This window comes from Oncorhynchus keta, chromosome 24, assembly GCF_023373465.1.
Source record: "Oncorhynchus keta strain PuntledgeMale-10-30-2019 chromosome 24, Oket_V2, whole genome shotgun sequence".
Classification (NCBI taxonomy): Eukaryota; Metazoa; Chordata; class Actinopteri; order Salmoniformes; family Salmonidae; genus Oncorhynchus; species Oncorhynchus keta.
In genome coordinates, this window is record NC_068444.1 from 16,640,002 (window position 1) to 16,656,477 (window position 16,476).

The 16,476-nt window shown below is 41.0% G+C and overlaps 1 protein-coding gene across 7 annotated transcripts in view; it reads right to left on the minus strand.

Annotated features, from left to right (window-relative positions):
- Positions 1–1,125: 1,125 nt before the first annotated feature.
- The window catches only part of dst (dystonin), a 212,990-nt gene continuing 197,639 nt past the window's right edge, over positions 1,126–16,476 (minus strand). For 6 of the 7 annotated variants that reach the window (XM_052477887.1, XM_052477888.1, XM_052477890.1 and 3 more), the window contains 17 exons: positions 14,732–14,926; positions 14,324–14,452; positions 13,515–13,658; positions 12,295–12,483; positions 11,856–11,991; positions 11,471–11,631; positions 10,937–11,099; positions 8,710–8,864; positions 8,548–8,622; positions 8,394–8,411; positions 7,180–7,284; positions 5,611–5,728; positions 5,164–5,280; positions 3,995–4,188; positions 3,498–3,608; positions 2,391–2,523; positions 1,126–2,256 (listed from right to left, as the gene is read on the minus strand). In XM_052477887.1, the coding sequence (XP_052333847.1) occupies positions 2,003–2,256; positions 2,391–2,523; positions 3,498–3,608; positions 3,995–4,188; positions 5,164–5,280; positions 5,611–5,728; positions 7,180–7,284; positions 8,394–8,411; positions 8,548–8,622; positions 8,710–8,864; positions 10,937–11,099; positions 11,471–11,631; positions 11,856–11,991; positions 12,295–12,483; positions 13,515–13,658; positions 14,324–14,452; positions 14,732–14,926 (2,397 nt within the window). In that variant the 3' untranslated portion in view covers positions 1,126–2,002. The remainder of the gene's footprint in view (positions 2,257–2,390; positions 2,524–3,497; positions 3,609–3,994; positions 4,189–5,163; positions 5,281–5,610; positions 5,729–7,179; positions 7,285–8,393; positions 8,412–8,547; positions 8,623–8,709; positions 8,865–10,936; positions 11,100–11,470; positions 11,632–11,855; positions 11,992–12,294; positions 12,484–13,514; positions 13,659–14,323; positions 14,453–14,731; positions 14,927–16,476) is intronic. The other variant, XM_052477885.1, reaches the window with a different exon arrangement.

A 16,476-nucleotide genomic window follows, 5' to 3' on the forward strand; every position in this document is an offset into this window, starting at 1 on the left:
GCCCTTCTCCCCTGATTGCTCAGTTTGGCCGGGCGGCCAGCATTAGGACGAGTTTTGGTGGTTCCAAACTTCTTCCATTTTAGAATGATGGAGGCAACTGTGTTCTTGGGGACCGTCAATGCTGGATAAATGTTTTGGTACCGGTCACGCCATGACCATAGTTTGCTTTGTATGGTTATATGTTTTGTTTGGTCAGAGTGTGATCTGAGTGGGAATTCTATGTTGTATGTCTAGTTTGTCTGTTTCTGTGTTTGGCCTGATATGGTTCTCAATCAGAGGCAGGTGTTAGTCATTGTTTCTGATTGGGAACCATATTTAGGTAGCCTGTTTTGTCATTGTGGGTTGTGGGTGATTTTCTATGTTATGTTGCTTGTTAGCACAGTGTTTTGATTAGCGTCGCGGGTGTCACTTTGTTGTTTTGTAGTGTTCAGTTTTTTCCATTAAAATGACGAACACTTACCACGCCGCATCTTGGTCCTCCTCTCTATCTCCAGACGACAGCCGTGACAGTACCCTTCCCCAAATCTGTGCCTCAATACAATCCTGTCTCGGCGCTCTACGGTCAATTCTTTCGACCTCATGGCTTAGTTTTTGCTCCGACATGCACTGTCAACTGTGAGACCTTATATAGACAGATGTGTGCCTTTCCAAATCATGTCCAATCAATTGAATTAACCACAGGTGGACTCCAATCAAGTTGTAGAAACATCAAGGGTGATCAATGGAAACAGCATGTACCTGAGCTCAATTTCGAGTCTCATAGCAAAGGTTCTCAATACCAATGTAAATAAAGTATTTCAGATTTTTATCAGAAACTCAGATATTCACAAACATTTTTTTTTCTTCTCTTTTGTCATTATGAGGTATTGTGTCTTTTTTTTAACTTAATCAATTTTAGAATAAGGCTGTAACATAACAAAATGTAAAAAAAGGGAAGGGGTCTGAATACTTTCTGAATGAACTGTATATCAGGTAAAGTTTCCATTTCCATACGATGCGAGATTCCTTTAGTCTCTTTGTCCCTCCGCTGCATCCTATCGGGTCATTCTACAGAAATAATACATGATACTGTAATAATCATTTATAACATCATATTTAAAGAAACAGACATCTGTGTGAGCCATCTCAGTATCCCATGGTAGCTTTCTGCAAGCAAATTTATTACAAAAAGGTTACAGTAATCCTTTCCACTCCAGCTAAATGAACCATACACTGACATGATGATGCACTAAAGAATGTCTACTCAGGGCGCCGGGGGGGCCCCTCTTCAAGGTAAAATGGCACACATCGCTGTAAGTTGACCAAACAAAACAGTATTACCTGCAGGTGCTAAGGAAAGTTGAAGTATTTTAAAGCCTGGATATTGAGGGGTTTCTGCGTGAACTTGCCTTCAACAGTCTTCTCTGTCAGAACATCATTATTTGCAGTGTTTACTATGTGGTAGGCTACATGTATATTGTATTGCCCTTTAAATGCATATTTTGGCAGTACATCATTGCACTTTAAATAGATAATAGATCATTGGTGTCCCACAGAGTAACGCGATACACCGTTTGTCACACGCATGTCAGCATACAGAAATTACAGTACATTCAGTATCTCTCTCAGAGCACAATACAGTGCGTTACCATTCATTAGTGTGTAAAAGTGTTAGAACGACCATACAATGTAGTCTTTTCCATGTTTTTTTTTCTTTCAGTTTTTTGTATCTCTTCAGGTTTAGCGTCAATAAAATAAAATGATCATAATATTATTCACAGAAAATAAAATACATTAAGACAAATACACAAATACACAAGGCCATTGACAATCCATTCACACTTAATATTAAACCATTTTTTCTCTCAACAGAATATTTAACATCTTCGCAACACTTTAAATAATTAACACATACACCAGTCTCTTGTGTCAGTTCTAGTGTCTCCAGTCTCCATATGTCTTGTGGAACCAGGAGGGCCACTTTGGGCCAACAGGGCTCCCATAGTTGTCTCAAGGCCAATGACTATCTCTTGGAGGTCTTGGCCAGTTTGCTGGGGGTCAACCTCCTTTGAGGAGTGGGGATTTTGGAGGGTTTGCCTCCGTGTTGACGTGACGATGAGCGGGGTGTGGCCCGACTGGTGTCACCCACCATCTCTGACGTTTCGGAGCACACCGATGCGATATCGGAGATGTCGAAGTCTGAAGCATCGCTTCCCCTCCGGCTGCTGCCTCGGCTACCTGCTTTACTTCCAGGTCGGCTGCCGGGTCTTCTCGATTCTGGGGAACAAAAGATTCCGGTTCGCTTATTGTCTGGTTACAGCAACTGGCAACTCTGACAGCAGAGCCAAAAAGCAAAGACGTTTAGCAGTTAGAAAGCAGTCACTGCATTTTCAAAATAATTCTCTCCTCACCAAAGCCTATTGCCTGCCCCCGTGCTTTCATCACAGCAGCATTGATCAGGGTTCCCTGCTCTTCTCCCGTCTGGAACCCTTTTCCTGACAAGTATCCAGGGAGCCGCAGTTTGCTTCCCTGTATCGGGATGCTCTAGAAAAGACAGAGCATTTGTTGGGATTTAGAAACTAAAAGCTATACAATGGGAAATCATAGAACAAGACAATACTGTATGTTGTAGTTAAATTGATTATCTACTATAGCACATTGACTCTTATTAACATTGGTAATTATCCTCTAACTAGCATGTTATGCAACGTGGTATTCTGATGAAATCAGATGAAATCCCAGAAACTTCCAATGTAAGGAGTTATTTTGTTGAATGAAAAGTTACATGTAATGTTTGATGTTTCCGTAACAACCTAAACCGTTACAGCGGATTAACAGGTAAACAGTTGAACATGCAACACAGAACAGCAGTTCAGTTCTTAGTTTGAGTTAGTTAGAGAAGGAAATAAACTGTGTTTTTTTTTTTACAGTCAACAGAGAGAATGACTCATGTTCCACCACAATCACCAGTCAGTACTTTAAAGCATCCTAACTAAAAACCCAACTGAAATCGGAATCTAATAGAAGAAGGAATAAACAGCTTATGTGCTCTCTCCAATCACAATTTGCTCTCTACACCCTCCCTTTTCCCTAACACTTCAATGCTAGTATATCTGTAAGGTTTAAGCAAATATGGTGGACGTTCCACCACTCCACTATTTCTACTTATGCAGAGATCCTTTAGCTCTTTAAATATTGTGCAGTTAGGGCCAAGGGGAAGGGGTAGGGCTATTTAAAGGTCCGCTCTAGAACCTAAAAGGGTTATTTGGCTGTCTCCATAGGAGAACCCTTTGAAGAATCCTTTTTTTGTTCCAGGTAGAAATGTTTTGGGTTCCATGTAGAATCCTTTCCACAGAGGATTCTACACGGAACCCAAAAGGGTTCTTTCTACCTGGAACCAAAAAGGGCTCACCCGAAGAACTCTATTGGAACGCTTTTTTATAAAAGTGTATAGTAAGAGGTAGTAGTTGTTAGGTTCAGAGCTCTGGAGTGTTTCAGATCCTGTTGATTCACTATACCTCGGAGGATGAACCTTGGCTCTCAAAGGAGTCTGATGATTTTAGAGGACTGGAGGGTTTGCTGTTTGTCAGCCAGGGCTTATCATAATTGCGGGTTATGTGTTGGGGAGTCTGAGGGAATAATGGCAAATCAAACACACAAACACAGGGATTCAGATGGAGAAATCAACAAAAAAGAGCAGAGGTAGACTAAAATAATAGTTATGATATGACAAAACAAAGGAATTATCAAACTACAAAAAAAAACATGAAACAACAAAAATTATTTATTTTAAACATACTGTGGATATGGTTGGAAGCATGTTGGGAATGGCAGACAAACCGACACACACTATTTCTCTAGAAATTTTTCAAATACAACTAGCTTCCTAAGGTCATCAACCACAAGTCATTATGCAATTCTGCTCTGTTATCAGTCAAGTTATTAAATGTATTTGCTGTGGAAGAAGAAGTATGTAGTCAAAAGATGAGGCATCCAGAACGTGGACGTCTCTTACCTTGGGTGTGCTGGTCAAGGCTGGGTTATTATGCTGGGCCGGACAGCTATGGTTAGAGTTTGACCGGTTGGGAGAGGCAGCTCGTGACGACGGCCGCGACCTACGACCTCTATACCGGAAGCTGGCCATCACCTGAGTGGTGCCTTCTGGGAGAATGAACTTTTCTCGCAGCTCCATGTTTGTCCTTCCTTTGGCTGGGGGGTAAAATATGACAGCATACAGTAAGACATGAGGCATATATATGCATGTTCGTTGGTGTATGACTGATTGACTAGGTGAACCTAATTCATTTCAGTGGAGTGAGTCAATGGATGATGAGTACCTGCTTTTGGAAAAAGCAGACCAATTGAAATGAATACAGGTTGTTCTCTACACTATTTGTGTTTGGACTATTGTGCAAATAACAGATTGTAAATGAAGGACATGCAGTTTCACATCACTTAGCCACACCAGCGAACTCACTGAAAGCATATGGCCCATTAAAGTAAGTATAGTGATTCCTTCAACCAATAGAGAATCATATGAACTTAATCTAACGGATTGACTCTGCACATACAAATCTATAAAGACAGCCCCTGTCACCCCAACCTCCTGAAACAAAACCAAAGAAAGGTATAATAGCTGACTTTTCCCCCAACTCATCTCTACCAGGGTAGAAGAATCTCTGGTCATCCCCCCCCTAGCCCTTAGGTGGAAACAGTCAATTACTGTTACTGTGATTGTCAACACAAACTTGAAAATGGAATTGCAAAAGAAAAGGTGCACAGAGCCACAGGGTGCTACATGCTGAGAGAGAGAGAGAGAGAGAGAGAGAGAGAGAGAGAGAGAGAGAGAGAGAGAGAGAACCAGAGAGAGAGAGAATCAGAGAGAGGAAGAGAGAGAACCAGAGATAGAGAGAGAGAGAAAGAAAGAGAGAACCAGAGAGCGAAAGAGAGAGCCGCTGTTGGCCTGGAGGTCAGTCAGTAAGAAGCACTTCAGAAGCAGATGATGTGAATCAGCGATAACTACAGCATGCATGAAGACCCACAGACTGCTGGATAGACAGGCGAGTGTGAGTGGAGTCACTTTATGGGAACGCCATTCACGAGGAGCACTACAACACACCCATAATGTACACACACCCACACTAACACCCGAAGACCCGAACACACAGTGATGCAGAAACATACCACTGGGGGGTTCATGGAGCAAGGTGAGAAAGTTTGAGATTTGTTGCCAACCTATAGGAGACTGAGTAATTGAAGAGTTTGATTCCGAGCGTAACATTTTACTCCCGTGGTGATGAACTGGAAAGGAAGGAGTAGGAGCAGTAGGAAGGAATTTTTTAGCAGGAACATAGAAATACATAGAAATAGAGAAACCTAACAGGCAGAGGACAACATAGAACTAGAGAAACCTGACAGGCAGAAGACAACATAGAAATAGAGAAACCTGACAGGCAGAGGACAACAAGCATTCATAACATCACATCAAAATCCATGGAAATAAATAGTAAATCACCAATAGCACTGTTATCTAAAAGTAGACGATTAACACCGAATCCAGTAATCTGCCTTCATTACAATGAATTGCATTTTATAAAATGTTCCCCTCCAGTGTTCTGCCTGGTATCTTACCTCGACACGGATCGTTCTTTACCAGGAACTCATCCAGAGCCATCCAGCCTCCACCTACGCGCACCATCACAGTACTCCGTAGGATCCGTACCAGACGCAGCTGCTGGGAGTCTCCGAACTGCAGAGGGAGGAGGGAGGACAGAGAGGAAGGTGAGGCCGGGAGTCACTGAGCACTACTCTGCATCAACAACATTGGACAAGACTTGAAGCTGTGCAACACCAGAAACCAGCAGATGCTATAATGTGTTAGGAGGAAGATTCTCCTTCTAGGAGTTTGTGCCTGATTACATTGCATGTTCTGACTGTAGAGTACAACGACTAGTTCTACATATGAAATATGATTTCACTAAAATGGATTTCACTTAATCACCAGTTGAGAGGTGACATCATCTGTCTTATGTTTTCTGTCTGGTTTCTATTTTTTGTTGGTCAGCCGAGCCCATTGATTAAGACACAAAGCAATAACATCAAGGTTTCATTCTCAAAGACACAAATGAAAGGGTCAATCCAACTGGTTCTACCTTTTCGGATTGTATTAGTGCATTCATCATTGTCAACAAGGTAGGATTGGTTTGTGACTTGTGAAATTGTCATTGATTTGTAATTGAGGTGAAATGGGTAACACTTTACTTCATACCCCCTGTCAACAGGCTTATCGTAGCCTACATACATCTGTCATAATCATGATATAACAACTGGCATCTAGACATGACTGGCTAGGGCATCTGTTGTTAATATCAATGTTATGACAATGGTATGTATCCCTTATGATTAAGTTTGAAGTAAATCATTAGTAAGTGAATAATTTGTTACAAAGGGTTGCAATATTTGTATTAATCTCTAATATTGGAATGTTTTCTCATTATTTTGTCTCATTTTCACCTGGGAATTCCTGTAACAGGCCTTATCATATAAAGACCATTAGGCAGAGGATATTCCACCACTAGGGGGCACTATAGTATTGTGGTTTATCCTTACCTTTATTAGGGACACATTTGTATTCCTAAATACTTTGGGATATTTGCATGTATCTTGCAAAGCTTTCAAACAAGCTTGACATGGAGGGTGAACAAACAGCCAAGCGTCATGAGGTGAGGTCACCCAGTTGGATATGGCCATGGGGTTAGCAGATTTGACAACACAACAATCACGGCCTCATGCTTTCCATCAAACATTATCACGTCATAGCAAATAAAAGAAACGGACAAAACAGACAAAATCTCCTGCAAAACCAACAACGTGACAGCTGCACTTTCTATCAGTACAGTACAAACCACCATAGTCATAGAGGATGCATTGATATTGATGCAGGAACCAATGCTTCAATGGGACACTGAGGGACAACATGGGGGATGGCATTTAATAGTCTCTCTCTAGTCAACCACGGTGTAACAATCAGACATGACCACACACTGATGAGCCTGCAGTTAGGTTCCTATTGTCACTTGAATTCATCAAACTGTGATTCCCAGAATGATTGAATGCCACTGGTGAATTGTGTGATTGAGTACAGTAAGGGTGATGATTTGAATGATCTGAAGAATAGTCACGAGAAGAATGGCCATTTACCAGAATACAGCTTTCCAAAACCGCAACGTGTAGGTGGGGTGTTAGATTTTGACTGTCCCTGCTTGTTATAATCTCATCGTCATGTAAGCAGTGAACCAGACCAAACTGTCAAAAGAATTGTTTCAGTTGATTTTGAGTCATAAATGAATACAAACTGGTGCAGAAGACACACAAAATATATATGTACAGTGTATATATGTTTCCCCCTATATAGTAATTCTCCTCAGCAACACCCATCATCGTTTTACATCCACATGGCCCATGAATTTAATATGAGTTATGTAGAATTGCAACATGCATTTCTTTGCACATTAGAACTGAATAAATAAAAACAAGCAGGGTAAAACCCTAACAATGGAAAGGCGTTTAGCCAGCTTTGAATGCTGTCACACAAAGACATGTCAGCCATTATTTAGACAATTCATTTCCAGGAAATAAAAGAGAAGCAACAGACAAGCACAAATTAAAATAATTATAAATCCCAAACTGGCCAAGGGTTCAGTTAATGCACATAGAGAGATAATAAGATTCGTGTGGAATAGTGTTGGGCTAGAAAACCTATTCTTTCTTATTTGAAATGCAAAAGCATCAAGGAATAAGAGGAAATAATTGAATCAACATTTTACTTCAAAGCATTATAACACTTGACTGCTTTAAATGCTCTTTAGTAATGATCATAAGGTCGATCTTATTTCCTACCTATCTAAATAAGAATGTTACTGCCACTAGGTTTACCTGCACAATCAGCGCAGGTTACATTTACAAAGGTGTGTTTATGACTCTGTGGCCATTTCATTCTTGGCATGACCCAAAGGGGGGTTATTTCATTCCACAGTCCTTCCTAGCAGGCTACTACTATGTCAATGGTCCTCCGCTGCACCACTCATAGGCACCAGCTGCTTTCCCACACCAGCCAGCCAGACCTATATCCCATATCCCAACTACTTATGCCAGTGGAACTACGCACACAGTTAATGTTATTATCATAGACTAATTAACAACTAAACAAAAGTTGGCCTTTTCAGGATCGAGTGACTGCAAAGGTCTGAAAGCATTATTACTGTCTGCTGAAGCTACTTCTGAGTTCCATTCTGATGACATTATGACTCTTGGCAAAATGTTAATGTTAATTGGAAAAGAAACATGGCCAACAAAAAGGATAGGAGGGGTTGATGAGGGCACAGCACCAAATAACAGACAACAAAAATATGTACCTGATTTCCAAGGTAGAACTGGGCATGGGAGGAACAATGAAAAGATTCACATTAGTTTCTCAGAGAGCAAACGTTTCACTATAAACCATACAAATTGGATAGGACATTATATAACAGTGAAGGTCATGTGTTGGTGCTAGAAAAATCCTCTTACCCTGTATTTGTTGGCACCAATTTGCTCAACTTGGAATCGTTTAGGACACTTGCATTTTGCCACTTGGCGTGTAACCTATAAAGAATGAAATTATTTAGACATGTTTTACAATGAAGACAGGTAATACTGTACATATTGTCTGAGTTACAACACATGTAGTACCTCATCTTCAATTTTGTCTGCATCTGTGAGGGGTTTGTATGCCTCTTTGTTGGGGTGAAGGGCAGCCACAAACTCATAGTAGTCAATATAGCCGTCACCATCCCGGTCAAATATGTCTGCCACCGCACTCATCTCCAGCCGACTGGTGGGGAATTCTGGTACACAAAATAAAAAACAGCCGTAAGAATTCTCTGATTTCTTGGACACTTGAAACTCCAGTACACTAGTGTACTGATCTGGGCCCAGATTCACAAAACACATCTTACGCAAAAACTTAAGAAGATTCATAAGTGCAATTCCTCAACAATATCTTAAGATTTAATGATTTTATTTTTAACTTCTCAAATATCTTCTTACAAATCTTCTTAAAATGTTTGTTGCTAGGCAACCGTTTTAGCTAGCTATCCAGCTAGCAATGACAATAATTTTAGCATATTTCATACTGAGATTACTGTTCTAAAACATGTTCTTGGGTTTAAAATAATCAATACATGTTCAATTACTTTCATTTTCTTTTTCTCTCACTGCCCTGAGTTTAAGACAAGGGCTTAGCTATCTTGGAATTAAGAACATTTCCAAGAACCTTTGTGAGGAATGGTAACTTTGCTTAACATTTCTTCTTAAGAAGGTTTTTTGAATCTAGGCCCTGAACTGTACTATGCTGGCTCTGATATTTTCTTTTCACATTGTTCTTTCTAGCATACAGTACCTTCAGAACGTATTCATACCCCTTGACTTATTCCACAGCCTGAATATAGAATAAATTGATTTTTTCTCTCACCCATCTCCACACAATACAAGTTTATGCAAGGGTGCAATGCATTATGGTCAGTGTAGTTAATTACCACATTTTCGGCACTAAACTACAATATGTAGAATATTGGCCATTGGAAACTGCAATTACCTACAACACAGCGCAGTTCAGGCTTGATCTGATTTATCACTATAGAAACTGCCATTTGAGCGCCCCCGAAAAGAAACTGAACTAAATGGAAATAATTGAACCGACGTCAGTCAATTAGTTGTTTTAAAACTGGAACAATTATAGAAATTCCGATAAATTGCTCAGCACTAGTTAGTATTGTAGATTATCCTCAGTTTTCTCCTATCACAGCCATTCTGTAACTGTGTAACTATTTTAAATTCATCATTGGCCTCATGGTGAAATCCCTGAGTGGTTTCCTTCCTCTCCGGCAACTGAGATAGGAAGGACGCCTGTATCTTTGTAATGACTGGGTGTATTGATACACCATCCAAAGGGCAATTAACAAATGAACCATTCTCAAAGAGATAGATTTTTTTTTTTACCCATCTACCAATAGGTGCCCTTCTTTGCAAAACCTCCCTGGTCTTTGTGGTTGAATCTGTGTTTGAAATTCACTGCCCAACTGAGGGATGTTACAGATAATTGTTTGTGTGGAGTACAGAGATGAGGTAGTCATTCAAAAATCATGTTAAACACTATTATTGCACACAGAATGAGTCCATTCAACATTATGGGGTATTGTGTGTAGGCCTGCAACACAAAATCTAAATAGTATAAATGTTTAATTCAGGCTGTAACTGAAACTCGAAAAAGTCAAAGGGTGTGAATACTTTCTGAAGGCACTGTAGTTACAACATCTATGGTTAAAGTGTAAACAGGCCAGCCCAGTACGGCTCAGCTTGGCATGGCTCTGTAATGTGAAGCGTATATAGATATAGTATCTTAATTTAACCCCCGTTGTTGCAGGAAAATTCCTGCACAGCGGGAAATGCAAACAGAGTGTAATCAAGGTTTAAAAAGGCTTTTAGGTAATGACATCACAATGTATTTGAAATGTGTGTCTATCTTTATTTGATTTTCATGTTTCCCCCACAGCTCCCTCTTCTGGGATCTCTTGATTGGGCCAATACTGACTGGGAATTTATAATTATGCCCACCTGTGAGGTCTTTATGTTCTGATATTGATTGCCATTGCCTTGCTCGCTGAAGAAGGGCTCATATCCCTAAAGTTCGTAATATGTCAATTTAAGTTTATTTACCGGAGTGCTGTTCTATTTCTGTTCTTTGCATTAATTATAATCAACACAATAATTCAAATTTCCTGATGCTGCAGGATTCTTTTCCTGCTGTGAGAAACTGGTCAAATTAAGATCCTATACATGTAACTGACTCTATACACTACTGATCCTACTATCCTGGTAATGTGAAGAGGTTATAGGTCTTAACAGAACTATGACTTACTGGAGGAGAGGATGCCTTCTATGAATTCCTGTCTGGTGACCTTTCCATCCTGGTCCTTGTCAATGCGTCTGAAGAAGTCCATGACACGGGACTTCTTATGGTTCATCCATCGCATGTAGCGCTTTCGCCACACATCAAAGTCGAAGTTGGCAAATTCCTTCAGCTGAAAGAAAATCAAGCACTATACATTATACACCATGATATACATTGTATTGAGCATAGTGATGGTACGGACATTAACAAGCTAGCTAGCTTATTGGCGTCATACTTTGGTGATGGCCTGCCATATTATTTTCAACATCTCTAAAATGTCATTCCTGAATGTCTCCATGAAGCAAATAAAGTAATTCACATGATTGTTTTTGAGTTTATGTATTCTTACTCACAGATAAAACTGAAGAAATGCAGAATTTACATTACTAATAATTTCAAAACACTCTTGTAAAATACATAACACTTTATACATGACATGAATAGAATATTGAAACATTACAGGAAATTTTTCATAAGCTAACAGAGGTTTAAATGATCTACCTCCTCAAGTCTGTCCATGGCATCATTGAGTTTCCTCCTCCTGTCCAGGGCCAGTAGCCACACCTGCTGCCACTTGCTGACCAATAGGTTGACCCTGGGGTTCTTGGTCTCTATGGGAGGCTGTGAAGAAGGGTACATGGCTTGTGTGGGAGAACGCTTTCCTGTAGGTGAAAAACAACCTGTTTAGTGATACTGCTATTCCATTGTATAACTTTGGTTCCATACCAAAAATAACAGATGAATTATATAATTTGGGGGACATAACACACAGAGAGAATAGGAGGTAATGTATGAGGATGATGTGTCAGGGTGAAGGCAGTGCCTCAGAGCTGGGCCAGATGGCTGAGTTCAGGGCCTTTAAGGGGGTCCTGGTAGGGGTACATACTTCCACCTCTTCCTTTCTCCAGGACAGGGATATGGGACTGGCTGGCAGGCTCGCTCCCAACCACAGCCTTTCTCTTGTGTGTCTTTGTGACCTTGTCAACATCTGGTTGCTTCCGGGTCATTTCCTCCATGAATGTCTGCATTGCCACCCAGAAAAAACATATTTTTCAGTGTGTACTGTATACTGTACTCACTTCAAAGGTAATGTACTGCATGCAGAGTACACATACAGTAACTCATGTTATTAGACAGAGTGAGCTACTCTACATACAATAGCATCTTGTATTAACATTTCTAGTACTACTAGCCATGTAGTGAACAGCATTGATATTGCATGCAGTGGAGAATGTTTGGTCAACCAAGCACCAAGTAATACACCAAACGCTTAACATCCTTTAATAAAGAAGGATGACACTGTCAAGCTCCTGGTCATACGCTACCTGGTGTTCAGCGATGAGGGCTTTGACCTCGTCTATCTCTTGAGGGATGACCTCCTTGTCCTTGTCATTGAGTGTGGTCTCAGCCCACTGCAGCCAGCCCAAAAGACCCTCCAGCAGCTCCTTCGTGGCCAGCAGATCACCGAGGGCCATGGCCAGGCGCTGCTGGTGCTGTCGCGCCCACGCCTGGACCTAACATGGCGAAACATGAATAATACATTTAATAGGCCTACATCTGGTCATTTAGCAGATGCTTTTATCCAAAGTGATTCACAGTTGAAAGTGATACATGTTCAGTAATATGTGGTAAATGCTGATTCAAGACCACAACTCCAGTGTTGCCAGCACCATGCTTAAACCCACTGAGACATTGGAACAACCTAGTGCTAAGTAGTTTGTCCACATAGGGGAACCCTTTTTGGTGCCCTTTGCAGAGGGTTCTACCTTGCACCCCCTATGTAGGGTTCTTAACATAACCCCCTGTAAAATAGTTCTACATAGAACACTCTATGAAGGGTACTGCCTAGAACCCTCTATGAAGGGTTCTATCAAGAACCCTGTTCTTCCTATAACCCTCTATGAAGGACTCTACCTGGCTTGCAAAGTGATGCAAAATTCCTACTGCCAGAGTGAGGATATCCAGAATGACTGCCAGGATGGGGAATATTGATTAATGGAACTACCTAAAATATCTAAACTAGGACAACAATCTCAGTAATGGGTGCAATACGTATAACTACTAACAGATTGGATTAGTTTATACAAATGTATGATATTTATTTTTGTGTAACACAAGATTAATCAACCAATCAATGTATTTGCAAAAACACAGACATTGAAACAAACAATTCTGAAAATAATTCTGCAATAGAGCATGCTGTGAAATATGATCTTCTGGTGAAAACGGTTCTTGGTAGAACCCAATCCCTCCGCAAAGGACCCTTTTGGAACCCTTTTTTCTAAGAGTGTATTATTTTGACCCCCCAACAACAAGATTTACATTCAAGGCTACATTACACTTAGTCTATGGTTAGTTACAGCCAAGTGACAAAGTAATGTATCGGTATGATTGAGAAACGTGATGAAACATTCTGCCAAGCATTGAGGTTATGCAAGTGATATGTAAGGAGTTGGCAGACTGCTTTGCCATGATATAGGCCTATGATCTGTCACCCTCCAGTATGACGCGCAGCAGACTGGCATGTAAGTAAGTGTTCACTGACCTCCTCGAACCGGGCTTTAATGATGGTGTTCCAGTGTTTGATGGTGGTGATAGAGTCTGGGTGGCAGATGGTCAAGATAGCCTCCCCCATACTGGTGGCTTTGTTCAGGCCCACTCTCTTCTCCTCCTGTTTCTTCATGAACTCCTGAAAGAGAACCGTTGGTTTCCATTAGCAATCGGCAATGTTTGCGGCAAAACGTAGCAGCCAACAAGTAATTTCTCTGTTCCTCTGTCAATACCTGATCAAGTGGAGATGAAGAAAGTCATGCTATGTGAAGTCAGGGGAGACTATTTTAGATCCAGTGAGATCATGCTTGAGAAAAACTCAATATTGTGAAGTAGTTGGCACGGACTAGCAAACCACGATCTAAAATCCATTTATGGCATTTCTACTTTTACTGGCGAGCTTGACAGACGTGTGGAGACAGTCAAAGTGAAGTGTGTTTTAAACATCAACAATACATTATGAGAAAGCCTCATCAGAAAAGAATGATGAAACATACCCACAGTCTCTGCAAATAGCAACCTTAACTGCCATATGGTTGAGCTAGGTACTAGTTTGCTTTACAATTAAAATGGTTCCATGCAAGCCCCACCCCTACAGTATATACAAACCTTTAAACAGCCCAAAACAACTTCACCTATGACCAGATATTGCATTTCACGTTTGGTGTAATTTTAACTATTGAACTTATTCTAGATTATGGATTTTGCTTTAGAGACCTTTGTGCCCTGCCTGGAAAATAATCTGCAGGGGAAAGACTGTGTTGTTCTATAGGATGACAATGTTCCAGGCTAAAGGTCACTTGCCTTGTGCTGCTCGATAAGAGCCCCTAGGGCCTCCTCTTCGTCGGGCAGGGTGCCATGGAAACGTAGGCTCTGCTCGGCCTCGGCCAGCCACTCCAGCAGCATATGGACTGTAGAGTGGAACTCCTCAGCCTGCAGCAAGGGGCAAGAGAGGTTCATAAACACACAAGTCCCCCAAAGCATTCCTCTAAGCATTCAGCCAGGTCCTAAAGGTGGCATCGTCTTTTTTGCAGACACACTACACTCCTCAAACGATTGCTATGAGCATATGAATGATGTTTCTGAGACGTTTTAACAGATTTTCGGGCTTTGTGAGATCTGATCATCTGTGAAACTGCATAAAAATATGTCTTGGAACACCACCATTTTGAATGAGTGATGAAGAGAGGTTTGGCATAGTAAGAGTCCTACCTGACTCAGTGCCTGTTCCAGCCGGGTCTGTTTAGATACTGAGCGAGCGCAAACTGTCTCCCAGCGAGCGCTCAGCTCCTGCATCTGAGCTTTGACCCAGGAGGAGTCTTCATGGCTGCTCTCAATCAGGTCCTTAGCCGAACGCTTCAGGGCTGCAACGCTCCCCGTCCGCTTACCCAACTCCTTCTGGAACACCTGGAAGACACAGCAAAGAGAGAACGAGTGAGACATTACACAGTCATAAACAACACTACACCAAACATATACAAAACTACACTACACCAGACATAAACTACACTACACCAGACATATACAACACTGCACTACACCAGACATATACAACACTACACAAAAAATACACTACACCAGTCATACACTACACCAGACATACACTACACTAAACCAGACATACAGTATACTACACTACACCAGGCATATACTACACTACATCAGACATACACTACACCAGACATACACTACACCAGACGGTCCTTCTGTAGCTCAGTTGGTAGAGCATGGCGCTTGTAACGCCAGGGTAGTGGGTTTGTTCCCCGGGACCACCCATACGTAGAATGTATGCACACATGACTGTAAGTCGCTTTGGATAAAAGCGTCTGCTAAATGGCATATATACATATACTACACTACACCAGACATACACTACACCACACCAGACATACACTACACCAGACATATACTAAACTACACCAGATATACACTACACCAGACATATACTACACCACACCAGACATACACTACACCAGACATACACTACACCAGACATATACTACACTACACTACACCAGACCCACATACCACTACACAAAACATACGCTACACCAGACATACACTACACCAGGCATATACTACACTACACCAGCCATATACTACACTACACCAGACATACACTACACTACACTAGACATATACTACACTACACATATACTACACTGCACCAGACATACACTACACTACACTAGACATATACTACACTACACTAGACATATAATACACTACACTAGACATATACTACACTGCACCAGAAATATACTACACCACACTAGACATTTACTTCACTACACCAGACATAAACTACATTACACTACACCACACATTTACTTCACTACACCAGACATATACTACAGTACACTACACCAGACATGTACAACACTACAATACACCAGACACATACAACACTACACTACACCAGACACATACAACACTACACAAAAAATATACTACACTACATCAAACATATACTACACTACACCAGACATATAATATACTACACTACATCAGGCATATACTACACTACACCAGACATACACTACACCAGACATATACTACACTACACTACACCAGACCCACATACCACTACACAAGACATACGCTACACCAGACATACACTACACCAGGCATATACTACACTACACCAGCCATATACTACACTACACCAGACATATACTACACTACACCAGACATATAATATACTACACTACATCAGGCATATACTACACTACACCAGGCATATACTACACTACACCAGGCATATACTACAATACACTACACCAGGCATATACTACACGACACTACACCAGACATATACAGTAATCACTACACTACACTACACCACACCAGACATATACTGCACTACACCAGCCATAAGCTACACTACACTACACCAGACATGTATTACACTACACCAGACATATACCGTACTACACTACACCATACATATACTACAC